This window comes from Urocitellus parryii, chromosome 3 (genome assembly GCF_045843805.1).
Source record: "Urocitellus parryii isolate mUroPar1 chromosome 3, mUroPar1.hap1, whole genome shotgun sequence".
Lineage (NCBI taxonomy): Eukaryota > Metazoa > Chordata > Mammalia > Rodentia > Sciuridae > Urocitellus > Urocitellus parryii.
This window is the reverse complement of record NC_135533.1, coordinates 136,389,202-136,405,372: the sequence shown is the minus strand read 5'-3', so window position 1 is coordinate 136,405,372 and position 16,171 is coordinate 136,389,202. Positions and strand designations below refer to the sequence as shown.

At 46.6% G+C, this 16,171-nt stretch overlaps 1 protein-coding gene across 9 annotated transcripts in view; it reads right to left on the bottom strand.

Annotated features, from left to right (window-relative positions):
* Positions 1-16,171, bottom strand: part of Kdm2b (lysine demethylase 2B) — a 124,608-nt gene that overhangs the window by 53,152 nt on the left and 55,285 nt on the right. For all 9 annotated transcript variants that reach the window (XM_026386008.2, XM_026386003.2, XM_077796105.1 and 6 more), the window contains 2 exons: positions 15,017-15,143; positions 11,381-11,850 (listed from right to left, as the gene is read on the bottom strand). In XM_026386008.2, the coding sequence (XP_026241793.1) occupies positions 11,381-11,850; positions 15,017-15,143 (597 nt within the window). The remainder of the gene's footprint in view (positions 1-11,380; positions 11,851-15,016; positions 15,144-16,171) is intronic.

Here is a 16,171-nt window from a genome sequence, read left to right as displayed (position 1 = left end):
AGCACAAGGTAAGGACATGATACTTCACTAGTTGAATTGTTACTATAATATCTGGGGGTGGGGTGGGCGGGGGTGGTCGTCTTCTCTGAAGACCTGGGGGTCAAGTTCTGCAACTTATGCTTCCTACAGTCTCACCAGGGATAGAACACTGACATCAACTGTGAAGCCATCCATCATTTCATTACCATTCTTAGGAGCTGTTTAAATCCCTGCTCTGCATATAATGTAATCCTATCTGTGAGGCAAGACTGATTCTCCCTACTTCAAGAGAGGTTAAGTGACTTGCCCATGGTCACTTAGCTAGGAGGTGGTAGAACTTGGAATTATCAACCAAAACAAAGGAACAACAACAACAACAAAAAAAAAACCAAACCACTAATACTTGGGAGGCCAAATTGGGAGGATTGCAAAGGACAAGTTGGGCAACTTAAGAGGCCATGTCTCAATAGTTTTAAAAACGGATGGAGATGTGGCTCAGTGGTAGAGTGCTTGCCTCACATGCAGGAGGCCCTAGGTTCAATCCACAGCACCCCTTCCCTGCAAAATCTTTAAGAAAAGGCTTACTCGTAAGATGCCCCATGTTTAGTCAAAGCCTTGACTCTTCCTTATGTACAGGCCACTCTGGCTGAGAGAGGTCAACACTTCCACTGGGCTTTCTGTCCCCTTAGCCCTGTCCTGGACTCTAGTGGGGAGAGAGGATGAAAACCTCAAAGGCCTCCAGGATCCAGGCAGTAAGGCGAAAGATGTAAGTGGACTAAGACAAAAAGAGTGGTGAAGCCTGTCCAAACTGGAGACCAAGTGCCCCATTTAAAGGAGTCACTGGCTGGGCTGGGGCTGTAGTTCCGCAGCAGAGCGCTTGAGGCAGGGGTTCGTTCCTTAGCTCTACATAAAAATAAATAAATACAATAAAGGCCTTCTTCCCACCTACAACTACCAAGAAATTAAAAACAATAAAAGTCACAGTCTACTCAATCAATTCCAGCCTACTCACTTCCCATGGATAGGAAAGCCCCACCGGATCTCTGATCTTTTCCCAAAGAAACCAAAGATCTAGAGTTTTACTTAAAATCTCTGTATTTTAAAATGTTGAAAATTTTTAAAAATATTTTTATTTTAGTAGATGGACACAATATCTTTATTATGCTTATTCATTTTTATGTGGTGCTGAGGATCAAACCCAGTACCTCACATATGCTAGGCAGGCACTCTTCCACTGAGCCACAAGCCCAGCCGGTTGAAATTTAAAAAAAAAAAAAAATCAACCAATGTAAGTCGAATGTATGGCTGAAAACAATGCCGACTTGCCATGTATTCTTCGAGTTTCCCACTTGAATTGTCTCAAAATTTCTTGTGATTTCTGTGTCAGAGATGAAGTCAGTAACTCACAAGCACAGAGGCAGAGGGAAGTCTGGTTACAAAAAGTTATTACTGGATTAAGTGTGGATAATAACTAATAAATAATGATCAATAATAATTTATTTTTATGTATATACATATTTGTGTGTATATATATGCATATGTGTGTGTCTCTATACAATATATAATATAAAACTTTTTTTTTAAACTTCCTCCTGGAGTAGAATTCTCCCTAAGTACTTCATGGAGACAGTCCTCTCTCCACATGTGGGCCTGTGTGGCCACCAGGGGGCGCTCTCGGCTCTTCCCTCAGGGAAGTATTTTCTTTTGTAGGTGACATGTGGGATGGGTATCCTAATAGGAGATTTTGTCTTTGAGAAATAGACTGTTGTGGAGGGAATCATGCCACTGGCTTCCCTAGGCTCTGCCTGAATTTATACATTCCCTGGGGCTCTCGAAAGCATGGTACAAGCAGGCACGTTGTCTGCAGTTCAGTTCCCTAAGCCTTCAAGCCTCAGGCTGGGAAAAAGCCCAGGGCTGGCCCTCTCTGCTGGAAACTGCCCCATGTTTGACCCATGGAAGAGAACCACAGACCATGGATGGCTGGGCCTTGGCTCCCCCTTATGCCAACTTCTCTCAAAGAGCTTAATTAGTTAAAAATGGATTCGGCCCGCTGCTCCCCAGGGTGGGGCGTTAATAATTAGAAACTCCATCTATGCAGTGACTAAAAATACCACCACTGTGATAACAAGGCAGAGGCAGGCCGCAGGAAAGCAGCACCAACCCGGCTGGTAAAAGAGAGAGCAGCTGGGAACCCAGCTGCCTCAGGGGTACCCACCCCCCTGCCAGCAAGAGCCAGTGCCAGGTATTAATGTACCTTGGCTCTCTGGGCACCTCCCTCTGTTCCAGCCTAACCATCTTGTGCCTGCCCCTAAAAACCCATCTGTAGTGGGTTGAATTGTGCCCCCCCCCATCCAAAAGACAAAAGTGAATGCAAGCTTACTTGGAAAAAGTGTCTTTCTTTGCAAATGAAATGGCTACCTATGAATCAGGTATGGAGTTTGCCTAGGTATCTGAATCTGAGCCCTGGGTCCCTGTCTTCTCTCCTTTGTTCTCCTGAGATTTCATGGCTTGTTCTGTAATCATACTGGAAGCCAGTCCCCTACCACTGGCTCCCGGCCTTTTGGTTTCTCTGAAGTTGTTAAGGCAACAGGGGGCTGGGGCTGCAGCTCAGTGGTAGAGCCTGTGCTTAGCATGTACGAGGCCCGGGGCTCAGTCCCCAAGCAGGACAAGAAAATAAAAAATAAAAAAAAAAAAGAATCCAGAAATGGATGTCTGGGCTCTGTGCCTCACTGTTCTGTAAATCAGCAGGACCTGAGAGGGACAGCTTAAGTGAGAAGGTATGTTCCAGAATCAGGACTCGATGGTCCCAAGAGAAAAAACTAAGCATGCCTGTTCTCTATGGTCCTGAGTTTGTCACAGGCTCTTCCACGTGACTCTAGGCCAGCCTGTTTTCATTCCATGGTGAAATAATGATACAAACAACATCAGTTCTAGTTTACTGCACATTTGGTCCAGCGTGAAGGCTTTATACCTGTCAACCCTGACACAGGTATTCCTGTGTGCTCCCCAAGATCACCCAGCTCAGGATGGATGGCATAGGGAATTCCACCTCCCTCCAGAACTTTTTATATATATATATATATTTTTTTTTTCTAGTTGTATTTGGACACAATACCTTTATTTTATTTATTTATTTTTATGTGGTGCTGAGGATCAAACCCAGAGCCTGACATATGCTAGGTGAGCGCTCTACTACTGACCCATATTCCCAGGCCAATAACGTACTCTTAATTTAGGATTATTTTCATATTATATTTGGAGTTTGATATAAGAACAGTACAACCAATCTCAATTTTGGTGTTAAGGAAAAGAAAAAAAAAAAACACTTGAGACTGGGGTTGTGGTTCAGTGGCAGTGTCTGGCCCGTGTGAGGCACTGGAATCGATCCTCAGTACCACATAAAAAATTAAATAAAGGTATTATGTCCACCTACAACTAAATGTTCTTAAAATTTTTTTAAATAAGGGCTGGGGATGTGGCTCAAGTGGTAGTGCGCTCGCCTGGCATGCGTGCGGCCCAGGTTCAATCCTCAGCACCACATACCAACAAAGATGTTGTGTCCACCGAAAGCTGAAAAATAAATATTAAAAATTCTCTCTCTCTCTCTTAAAACAATTTTAAAAATAAAAATAAAGGCATTGTGTCCACCTACAATTAAAAAAATATTTGATTTAAAAAAAAAAGTCAGATGTTCAGGTATGGTGACTCAGGCCTATAAGTCCAGGGACTCAGGTGGCTAAAGCAGGAAGATCTGAAGTTGAGGCCAGCCTCAGCAACTCTGTCTCAAAATAAAAAATGTTTAAAAAGGCTAGGGATATGGATCCATAGTAAAGCACCCCTGGATTCAATTCCTGTCACCAATGGGGGGGAAAAAAGAGAGGGAGGGAAAGACACAAAGGCAGGTGTCCACAGTGAGTGGGCATTTCCACCCCAAACTGACACTATGGCAGCAGAGGAGTGTGTCATCTCAGGAAGGAGGGCGTAACTTGACATTATCTTAATGATGATGGGGCCAGCGGCACTCATGGGAGCAGCTGCAGAATCCCCTTGCGAAGAGGTATCTGACAACATCCCTCTACCTCCAGCCTTGGTGGTCTCTGTCCGAGCCCTTCACAAACCTTGCCTTCTAGCCAGTTATTTTTAAGACATTTAGAATCAATTTGAAGACTAGGCCTGTCCCCAAAGAACTACATGCCCTCCTCTGCTGCCATCAGGAGCCACGGCTATCTCCCTAAGTTCTAATTGAAAGCAGAGATGCTTCTTGGAGGGATGGCACACAGATCAATGGTGGCCAATCCAAAAAGGAAAAGATGATGTCTTGGCTTTATAGTGTACCCACAGCCTCCCAATGCAACTACAGGGTCTTTGGAGACTGAATCAAGCTGAAATGAGGTCATAATGGATTAGGCTGGGCCTTAATCCAATGACTGGTATCAGTCATCGACAGCACGCAGAGAAGACAGCCACTGACAGTCACTCATCCCCTAGGGGAGTTGGAAGTGACACAACTACAAGCCAAGGAGGACAGCCAAGGATGGCCTACAGCCACCAGGAGCTGGAGAAGGCGAGGAAGGGAACCCAGGAGCCTCTGGAGGGAGTGTGGCCCTGGTCATGAGGCAAGTAGCTAAGGGTAGAAACCAAATGTGAAGCTGGGCATGGTGGTGCAGGCCTATAGACTCAGGAGACGGAGGCAGGGGGATGGGGTAGCCTCGGCAATTTAGTGACAAACTGTCTCAAAAAATAAAAAGTGCTGGGAATATAGCTCATTGGTACAGTACTCCGGGTCCAATCCCCAGGACCAAAACAGAAAAAAAGAAAGAAAGAAAGAAAGAAAGAAAGACACCAAACGTGACTCCTGATTTCCCGCTCTTCCCATTTTGTACAGGCCAACTTCGTGACACCTTTGTTGGAATAAGTGTCCTGCAGAAGGGAGTCACTGAAGGCACCTGGTGCCAACTTCCTGGAGGATTCCACCAAGAGAGGAAAGAGAGTGGCTTTCTTAAGACTTTCACAAAAAGACTGGAATCTCCTTTCCTTTCATAAACCAAATTAAATAAGGTGGTTACTTCAGTTTGAATCTAAATAAACACCAGTCTAGGCAAGTCACCAAGGTACTGTCTGCCCACAGCATGGCTGAAGGGACAAGTGCAACTTTAAAAAGTTCTGTCAGCAAAAAAGAGTAGGAGGGCTGGGGCTGTAGCTCGGCGGTAGAGCGTTTGCCTGGCATGTGTGAGGCACTGGGTTCGATTCTCAGCACCGCAAATAAATAAGAAATAAAATAAAGGTCTGGGATTGTGGCTCAGCAGTAGAGCACTCGCCTAGCACGGCAGGACCCGGGTTCAATCCTCAGCACCAAATAAAAATAAAGGCATTGTGTTGTGTCCATCTACACCAAAAAATAAATATTAAAAAAAAACTAAAAAATATTAATAAAAAAGAGTAAGATGGATTTATAGGTAGGAACACACAAAAAAGAGAGTTTCCAGGGAGAAAAAGAAATCACAGAGCAGTATAAACTAATTTTTTTTTTTTTTTGCTGGGGGTGGGGGGGTGGGGGGTACCAGGGATTGAACCCAGGGGTGCTTTACCACTGAGCCACATCCCTAGCCCATTTAAAAAAATATTTTATTTAGAGACAAGATCTCACAGGGTGGGGGTGGGGGGTTGCTTAGAACCTCACTAAGTTGCTGAGGCTGGGTTTGAACTTGTGATCCTCTTGCCTAGACTCCCAAGCCGCTGGGATTACAGGCATACGCCACCATGCCAAGCCTAGAACAAACTATCTTTATTAAAAATTTGGGGGCCGGGATTGTGGCTTGGTGAGAGAGCGCTTGCCTAGCATGCGTGAGGGACTTTGTTCAATCCCCAGCACCACATAAAAATAAACAAATAAAATAGAGGTATTGTGTCACAACTAAAAGAAAATATTTTTTAAAAAATTATACAGTCCTCCCAGCAGCCCTTCATGTCCATGGATTCAGCCAAGGATCAAATATATATATATATTTATTTAACTGCATCTATACTGAACACACACAGACCTCTTTTTCTTATCATCCCCTGAACAATGCAGTATGACAACTAGTTACCTAGCATAAACATCGTCTGACGGGTTATAAGTTTTCTAGATATGATTTAAAGTGTTTAAGAGAGTGTTTCTAGGCTATCTGCAAATTCTCTGCCATTCATATAAGGAGCTAGAGTATCCGTGGATCTGGATGTCTGGGGGGGCCTGGAACCAACCTCCCAGGGATTGCAATGGACGCTGAATGTGTTTAAATACGTGGGGGTGAGAGGAAAACTCTAGAAGTCATCCTTTTGATGGTTAGTTACCTGCCGGGTGTGAGAAGAGGGGGATATTTTCTATCCTCAGATGCTAATTCTTTGTTAAATCTTCTATTTGGATCATGTAACACTGTCACGCTTACAACTTGACAAAAATATCGGGGGGGGGGTACGAGAGATTGAACCCAAGGGCTCTTATCCCCTTGAGCCACATCCCCAGCCCTTTTTACTATTTTATTTAGAGACAGGGTCTCACTAAGTTGCTTAGGGCCTTGCTAAATTGCCGAGAGTTGCTGAAGCTGGCTTTGAATTCTCCATCCTCCTGCCTCAGCCTCCCAAGCTGCTGGGATCACAGGCATGCCCCACCAGACCACAAAAATAATTTTTAGAAGCAAATGTCAGAAATTAAAACTGAGTCACAATAAAACAGGTAAACCCGGACAGAAAGCTGGTTGAGGTTGGAGGTGGGAAGTGATCTCTAATGGGCATGGGATTCTGTTTGAGGTGCTGAAAAGGTTCTGGAAATAGATAGAGGTGACAGTTGCACTATATTGTGAATGTACTTAACACCACTGAGCTGGAAACTTAAAATGGTAAAACTTGTGCTTGATGTATTTTCCTACAATTAAAAAAAAAATTACAAATGAAACAAAACAAAACAAAAAAAGGGGAGGGGGGGTAAAAGCCAAAACTAGCCATCAAGGAGCTGAACCAGAGACAGAAAGAGCCCCTCCAATCCCAGGGGCTCTGGTCACCATGAGCCACCATGAGTAGCACCTCTGAGATTCCAGAGGAAGACAGAGGACAGGGACTATTTTCTGGAACACAAGCCAAAGATCAAAACTAGTCAATCACCAGGGAGAACCACCTCTGGCCAGAAGCAGGAATCGTTCAACAGCAGCAGTGGAAGTGGGCATCAGCAGTGACTTCTGTCTCCAATCCAATTCCTGAGCTGAGCTGTGTGTCTCCCCCCCCCCGCCCCCCAACCAAGGCCAAAGAATCCCCACCATCTAAGAGAAAACTAAAAAGACGAGAGCATACAACTGGGAAGAAGGGGCTGCCTACTTTCTGTGACAACAGTCCCCAAGGTGAGTCCCAGGTTCAGAACCTTGTCAGGGTTTGTGGGATAGTGAGGGGCAAATGGCCTGTCCAGACAACCAGGAACTCTCCGCTCTTGAAGACGACTAGACTCACCTTCCCCTTGCAGGCACCTGACCACAGAGCATTGAGACATTAGGGGAATTTCTGTTTTCCTGGGGCCCTAAGGAGGGTAGTGCACCCAGCTTACAAGCTCTTTAGCCTGAAAGAACCGCTCAGACAATGTTCAGGAACATAAATATCTCTAGAGACAGCTAAGTTCAATAAATGAGCTAAGCAGCTAAGGTGTGTGAAAAGAGACTTCGCAAAACTAATGGTAAGCAGCAAGTGACACTCAGGGAAACAGTAGGGAGTGGTGGGGACTGGGACACACAGGGTCAACTGCTACCCTTCTGTGGTTGCAGTCAACGAGGAACGTGGACCAGGAAACTTATATAACTCCTCATCTTTTTTTCTTTCTTTTTCTGGCACCAGGAATTGAGCCCAAGGGTGCTTAACCACTAAGCCACATCCCTAGTCCTTTTTTACATTTTATTTAGAGACTGGGTCTCACTTAGGGCCTCGATAAGTTGCTGAGGCTGGCTTTGAACTGGTGATCCTCCTGCCTCAGCCTCCAGAGATACTGGTATTACAGGTCTGCACCATTGCACCCAGCTCCATATTTCTTAATGTTGGCAGCTATTTACAAACTATGTTTCATACTCTGTAGGCCAAATGCAATGCCTGGAGTCTAGATTTGACCCCAGGAGCTGCCGATATACAACTTATATTCTTGGACCAAATCTGTTGCTTGTTCTGTAGAGAAGACCAAGCAGCCACCTTGGTATCTCCCTGAATGTGGGTGACCTCTTGAGAAGTGAGAAAATCTCTTTCTGTATATCCATTAAAACAAAACAGTATGGCAACAGTGGGCACACACACACACCCCTCCCCCACCTATTGAACAGCAAGTGTAGCCTAGGCCAGTTACTTTTAACCTCTCTTGTTCCTCAATTGTCTCATCTGTAAGATGAAGATAATAAAAGTAGCTCAGTGGTAGAGCACTTGCCTAGCATGTGTGAAGGACTGGGTTTGATCTTTGGCACCACATAAAAATAAAGAGTATATTGGGCTGGGGATGTGGCTTAAGCGGTAGCGCACTCGCCTGGCATGCGTGCGGTCCGGGTTCGATCCTCAGCACCACATACCAACAAAGATGTTGTGTCTGTCGAGAACTAAAAAATAAAAATATTAAAAATTCTCTCTCTCTCTCTCCTCTCTCACTCTCTCTTTAAAAAAAAAAAATAAAGAGTGTTATTGTCCATTTACAACTAAAAAAATTTTTTTTTAAATTATCTTTTTTTTTTAAGAGAATCTTTTTTTTTTTTTTTTGGGTAGATGGATACAACACAATGCCTTTATTTTTATGTGGTGCTGAGAATCGAACTCAGGTCCCACCCATGCTAGGCATGCGCTCTACTGCTGAGCCACAATCCCAGCCCTTTAAATCATCTTTAAGAAAAAAAAAAAAGTTCCACCAAGGGTTGCTAGTTTACACACAGAAACACTTGCACTACACGCAGTCACTGATAGAATCACAAACACAATCCTGAGCTGCCACTAAACCTCAGGGCAGGGCACTGGGCTCTTTGCATTTTGTCTAAGCCCCTGCCTGCCCCAGGCTTCCTCCACACCATCAAGAGGTCTAGGCTGGATCCAGCCTTAGAGGTACATCTGGAGGTACAGGTGAGGGCCAGAGGCAGGGCCAAGTCTCATCTCCAGAAAGAAATCTGACCACTCACTACTAGGATAGAACACATGAGGTATTTTATAATAATAATAAAAATTAAAAAGGGGGTTTTTCCAAAAGTACGGACCATTTCTTCTTCAGGTGAATCAGATTTTAAACCATTTGCAATATTTCCAGAACCCAATGCCATTCATTATTTTATGATTGATGAAAATACCTTTGTTTTCATTTTAAGGGATCTCAGAAGGAAAAAAAAAGTAGCCACATGAAAGAATCCTAAGGTTTCCTTTAGGAAATCTAACATTAAAAAAGCACAGTTAGGGCTGGGGATGTGGCTCAGTAGTAGAGCACCCACCTAGCATGCACAAGGCATTGAGTTCGATCCTCAACACCACATAAATGTAAAATAAAGATATTGTGTCCACCTAAAACTGAAAAATAAATATTAAAAAAAGAAAAAGGCTAGGGTTGTGGCTCAGTGGTAGAGTGCCTGCCTAGCATGTGTGAGGCACTGGGTTCAATTCTCAGCACAACATATAAACAAATAAATAAATAAAGGGCCATCAATAACTAAAAAAATTTTTTTTAAAAAAAAGCACATTTAGAGCCAGATACCATGGCACATGCCTGTAATCCCAGCATCTCAAGGGCTGAGATAGGAAGATTTCAAGTTCAAGGACAGCTTCAGCAACTTAGAGCCTGTCTCAAAATAAAATTTAAAAAGGGCTGGGGATATAGCTCAGCGGATAGTGTCTGCCAAGCATACATTAGGCCCCAACTTTGATCCCCACTACCACAAATGAATTTTTAAAAAAGCACAGTTAGGAATGGGGGTGTAATTCAGTGGTAGAGCTACTGGGTAAAAGGGTTGGGAGAGGGCATAGACGACACACAGCAAGATTAGGAAATGGGCTTAGGAGCCCAAGATATCTCTCTTTGTCTCTCTGTCTCTCTCTCTTTATTTTTTTTTTTTAAATCAAGTCTTGCCATTTCTTCTTTTTTTTTTTAAGTTGTAGATGGGCACAATACCTTTATTTATTTATATGGTGCTGAGGATCGAACCCAGTGCCTCACGCAAGTGAGACAAGCACTGTACCACTGAGCCACAACCCTAGCCCGAGTCCAAGATCTCTTAATGTTGCATGTAAAATTTTATAAATTTTTGGAGGGTGGAGAGTTTTACGAAAATAAAACTCTTAAGAGGTCAGCAACCTCCCAAACTCATAAAGTAATGAAAAAGACCCATTCACAAGTAAAGATCTGCCGGGGGTGGGAGGGGGCACAGGGGAGGATAAGAGGAAAGCGGGGCAGGGATCATGAACTGAAATAGATTTCCATGCATGTGGCTTACTCTTAGAGCACCTGCTTGGCATGCAGGAGGCCCTGGGTTCAATCCCCAGCACTGCAAAAAATAACATAAGGTTGGAGTTATTTTGTACACCAGCACCCTCTACTGATAACACCTGCCAGGCTACCTGATGCAGATCTCAGGTCTTTGACCCCCAAAGTTCAGTCCTTGGTCAGTGAGCCCCTCGATGGCAGGAATAGTCCTAATAGTTCTGTACCCCAGGGCCCAACACAATGTTTCCTGAAAGAACAAATGAACGACCGATTCCTAAAGAAGAGGCAAGTTCAGTTTGCAGCCCCAGAAGGCAGGTGGCTTTCCCTGGGCATCAGACATTGTAGGAGGAAGCCCAAATGTCTCTGCAGCCTTACACCAGAGCCTTAGCCACACTGAGACAGGAGGCAGTTCTGTGTGGTTGGATACTCTCTCCTGCATCCTCATATCTGAGACTTCAGGGAAGTTCCTTAACCTCTCTGAGCCTATACCCTCATTGGTTAAATGAAGATGAAAACAAAGACCTCTGAACCTCAGGCCATCATGTGGTAACCACATTAGCTAGAAGAGGACCATTGGGATATACAACCTATTCATATGACACAGATGCACACTCCAGGGAACCAGCCACAATGGCAAGTCCTTTTGACCAGGAGGGAGAAACCAAATCACTGCCACACTCAACCCCTCGGCCAGCAAGACCTCAGCCTTCCAACAAGTACAATGAAAAAATCTGCTGCCAACCACAGAGCCAGCTGCTATCAGGAGGTCCCTCTGCAGCCATTAATGGTGACCCCTGCTCAGTTGCCCTAGGCAGTCCTGCCTGGACAGAGGCCCTCCCTGCACTTAGGTGATCCTCTGAACATGTGCACTAAGCCATCCTGAGCCAAGCTGCCCACTGTCACAATGAAAAGAACCTGCCCACCTCCCCAGCCATGACCCCTGCCCACCTTCACGCCCTCCAGGAGGGCCTGGGGGTCCTCGATTCCCTCGGGGACACACTTCTTGTTCTCTGGGAGGGACTCAAGTTTCTCCACCAGGGCTTTCAGGCCCTTCAGTTCAAATTCGGTGAGGTGGGTCCATTTGGTGGAGACCTCGGTGGCAGGAGAGCCGCTGGGTGTCTTGGGGTAGTCTATGGGCATCGTGGTAGACTTCACGCTGTCCTCTGACTCATTGGACAAGGTCCTTTTGAGGAACTGCATGGCAGGTGCTTTAGGCTTCTTGCCAAGGTTCTCCTGCTCCTCAGAGGGGGTGCTGGTGGGGGAGGCAGGGCCATCGGCTGGCAGCTTGGGCACCTTATCTGCCCCATCTTCCTCTTCCTCCTTCTCCTCCTCTTGGGGCTGCTGCTCACAGGACTCCTCCTCCATGTCCAACCAGGAATCAGATGAGAAGCCGTCTATGCTGGCCTTTCTTGGGGCATCTGCAGGGGTAAGACAGACTATGATCACCAACCCCTATGGAAGTTCTGGAACTCCTTTCTCTACACCCCCCACCCCCACCACTGCAGAAATCAGCCTTCTCTGAAGATCCTGTAGACCTCCACTTCCTGACCTCCAGAAAAACTGTGGTTAGCTCGACGTAGGTTCACATCCCAACTCTGCTTCTTCCTGGCTATGTGTTGAGAGAGGTTGTTTCACCCCTCTCATCATAACTGGCAATTTATTGAGTGTATAAAAAAAAACATGTGTCATCTGATTCCAATGGTATGAAAAGTCCCTAATGATCCTGGCACAGTGGAACACACCGATAGTCCCAGCCACCTGGGAGGCTGAGATAGGACTGCAAGTTTAAGGCCAGCCTCAGCCACTTGAAGAGGCCCTAAGCAACTCAGTGAGACCCTGTCTTTAAATAAATACAAAAAAGTGGGTGCAGAGGCTGTAGCTCAGTGGTAAGTGCTTGCCTCGCATGTGAGGCACTCGGCTCAATCTTCAGCACCACATAAAAATAAATAAAGATACTGTGTGTTCATTTAAAATGAAATTTTTTAAAAAATACAAAAAATGGCTGGGGATGTGGCTCAGTGGTTAAGTGCCTCTGGGTTTAATCCAGAGTCCCTAATGTATAAATCTCTACAGACAAGAAAGTAGATTAGCTCTTGGTGCAATGGCACACATCTGTTATCCCAGTAACTCGACGGGCTGAGGCAGGAGGATCACAGTAAGGATCATAACAGCAAGATCCTGTCTCAAAAAAAAAAAAAAAAATTTAAAATGGTCTGGGGGTATAGCTCAGTGGTAGACTGCTTAACCAGCATGCATGGGGCCCTGGGTTTAATCCCCAGCACTGCAGAAACGAAATGAAGAAGGAAAAAATAAAAAAATAATATAGTAGATTAGTAGTTGCCTAGGGCTGGGGTATAGAAGGAGAGATAAGGAGATGAAAGCTAAATGGCACCACTTTCTTTTTGGGTGATGAAAATGCTGTAAAACTAATTGTGGTGACAGTTGTTCATACACCTGTGAATCTACTAAAATCCACTGAAATACACACATTAAATGGGTAAATCATATGATATGTGAACCTCATCCCAATAGAGCTGTTTTAAAAACACAAGGTGTATGGGCTGGGGATGTAGCTCACTTGGTAGAGTGCTTGCCTCGAATGCATAAGGCCCTGGGTTCAATCCCCAGCACCACACACACAAAAAACTGCAAGGTGTGGACTGAGGGTGTAGCATAGTGCTGCTATGCTTGCCATCATGCACGCAGTCCTGGTTTTGATCCCCAGCCCCACAGGAAGTGGGGGGAAAAGGCAGCTGGGCTCTGTGGCCCACACCTGCAATCCCAGCTACTTGGGAGACGGAGACAGAAGGACTGCAAGTTCCAGGCCAGCCTAGCAATTAACAAGACCCTGTTTCAAAATAAATAGCTAGGGATGCAGTGGCAGAGCACCATGGATTTGATCCTCAGTCCCAGTACCACACAGAGGAAACTAAATACAAGGCAAAGGTTGAGGATTAATCAAGCAGCACCGAGCCAGCTCCAGCATGCAAGTGTCAGACGATAAACCAGATGCCTCCCTAACTCCTCTCCCTCTTTGGCAGAGGCGCCAGAAGGGCCAGGGGCAAAACAGTGGCAAGAAAATGTAAACCAAAAGTGGGCGCTGATTACCCAAACAGCCTCGGGAGTCCTCTGTGTCTGCTAACAGAACTAGAAATGTTCTTCTATTACCCTAAATATCCAAGCAAGAGAACAAACCCTCTGTTTCCAGGTTTGGGAACTACCACAAAATCAGAAGTCCTTCTACTCTCCCCAGCCTCTGGACCCCACAGGAGTAGGTAGCTGCTGCAGTCACTGCGTACATCCTGCTATTTCTGGGTTATTTCCCATCTCTCCTGCGCAGCTGGGAGCCCCCAGAAGAGAAGGTTGTGAGGCTTCAGGATTTTCCAACACACCGATAGGGATGCAACATGGTGCTCTGCCACTATATCCCAACAGTTCCCACAGACAAAACTGGCATCCCAGGTGGCAAATGAATGCTACCCTGTAATGACCCCAGCAGGAACATTCGTTGCCATTCCATGCCAGCCTGAACCCCCACAAGTCAGCAAGGATGGGAGCCAAAGAAGCAGAGGAAGAAAGCTTATGGAGGCACATGAATGTGCTACACATCGGAGACTGCAGGAGAAATCACGAGACCTTAGGAGAGACGAACCAATCTCACATCTGAGATGGGATATATGACATCCAGGAAAACCCCTCAGCACTAGCAGCTCAGCAAAACAGATGGGAAGAATTGTGCTCTTCCTACATATTGCAGGTCATGGCTCACTGTCACTGCCAGACACAACTCCAGAGCTGGCATCTATGAGTCAAGACTCAAGACTCAAGGATAAGCTGGGTGCAGTGGTGCACGCCTTCATCTAGCCATTTGGGAGGCAGAGAGGCAGGAGGACTACAGGTTCGAGGCCAATCTTAGCAACTTAGGGAGATCCTTGTGTCAAAAAAATAAAAAGGGCTGGGAATGTAGCTCAATGGTAAAGTGCCCTGAGTTCAATCCCCAATACCAAAAAAAAAAAAAAAAAGATTAAAAAACATCCATGCAGCAGGGATGATGTCCCTTTAAGTACCAGTGGCCGTGCAGGGCACAGCAGCTGCAGCTCTGAACACTTCCCTGTGCCTCCAAGCTAGCTTCGCCACCACTGCTGCAGCACAAAGGCAGCCTGGGTTGTGTGGAAGGCCTGCGCACGGGCCTGCTCAGTTAGAGCAAAACCCAACCCCCAAGGAGTGTCTTTATGGGGGTGTCAACTGGTGACCACAGGGGAAGAAAAAGAACCAGGATTCTTTGCTCTGTGGGACGGTCCTGCTTCTGCAACCTGCTGGTGACCTGCTACTCCCCCCCATCTGCATAGCCGTGAGTTGGAGGTGACAAAGTGACTCCTTGGGGGTCATGGGTTCTTTTTCTTGGCTTCTGTATTCCAGTTGAGAACCTGACAAGGTTGCCTTCCCCTGAGGGACGTCTAGGATTCTGCCCAACACTCTGGCTCAAAAGAATCCCCTGAATCCCAGACTGTCCCCAGTCCCCAACGAAGAGACAACTCTTGCCCCAGCCGTGAGGGCTGTTCGAGGGCTCCGGGGGTCACTCACCAACGAGCATGGACTCTCTCTGGTATTCCTGAGTGAGGTAGGAGCGCTGGGTCACACAGTACACATATCTCTCCAACACATACCAGCACATCTCATAGTAGAAGGGGTAACGGAACTTGGGCTGCACCTAGAAGCAGAGACCAGGTGGGCACAGGTCAGTTTCTGAGGGCCACGGGTTAGGAGGGAGAGAAGCGGGGGCAGGTTCCATAGGTTGGGGTCACTCTTATCATCTCAGCAAGAGCACAAATGGCGGCAGGGAAAAATGGGGGGTATCACTGGAGGGGAGGGGGGAGGCAGGCGCTGGAAGGGAGGATGCCAGCAGCATGCACCGATGAGGCAGAGGAATAAGCCTGGATGAGGGCATCGCTTCAGAGGTCCCCAGGCCGCACGCCTGGGAAGGTGGAGGGCTTGACTTTGTGCTTCTGTGAGATGCAGGCAAACAGAGCTGTCCCCTACCCTGCTGACAGTGGCTATGGGAATCTGTAGGTGGGAGCCCAGCCTGACCCCAGCTTACAACATACATGGGCTCCTTGTTCTAGAATGTTCTTGCACAGACTCTGCTGTCTCTCCCTCCCCATTTAAAGGGAGAAACCCACCCCAAGCCTTACCCATCTGCAGACAGGCTATGGAACACCCTCCTCCTGTACTCTGGGAAGGAGGCTGTGGGGAGAATCAATGAAGATGGGGTGTGGCCTCACCTACCTCCAGGGACGGGGGGGCCTCAGGTGTCCACCTCCTGCTCCTCCCCACACCACCTGTGCGGCCCCAGCCTGTATTGCTACCAAGGGCTCCCTGGGGCACAAGTCCCTGGCATGACGCAAACATCCTGACACCAGGGCGCACACACCTGGAAGTCCACATGGAGGCCCCCTTGGATGTTTCTTATGGGGGGAAGTAAAGGTGAGAAAGTGGATGGAATCTAAAAGGTTTGGTTCCCCAGGGGTGGGGGGAATTCCAATGGGTGGCAGTGCGGGATCTGCACAGTGGAAATGGCAGCAGAAGATGGGAAGGAAGCAATACCCTGGCACAGAGAAGCCTTCTGGAAAAGTGCATCCTGAGTGGGTGAGGGAAGAGCAAGGATATGGAGGGCGGTCCCCATCTCTCACGGCAGGGCCCTCTTCTCCAGACACTACATGGGGGTCTTGCTTGACCGCG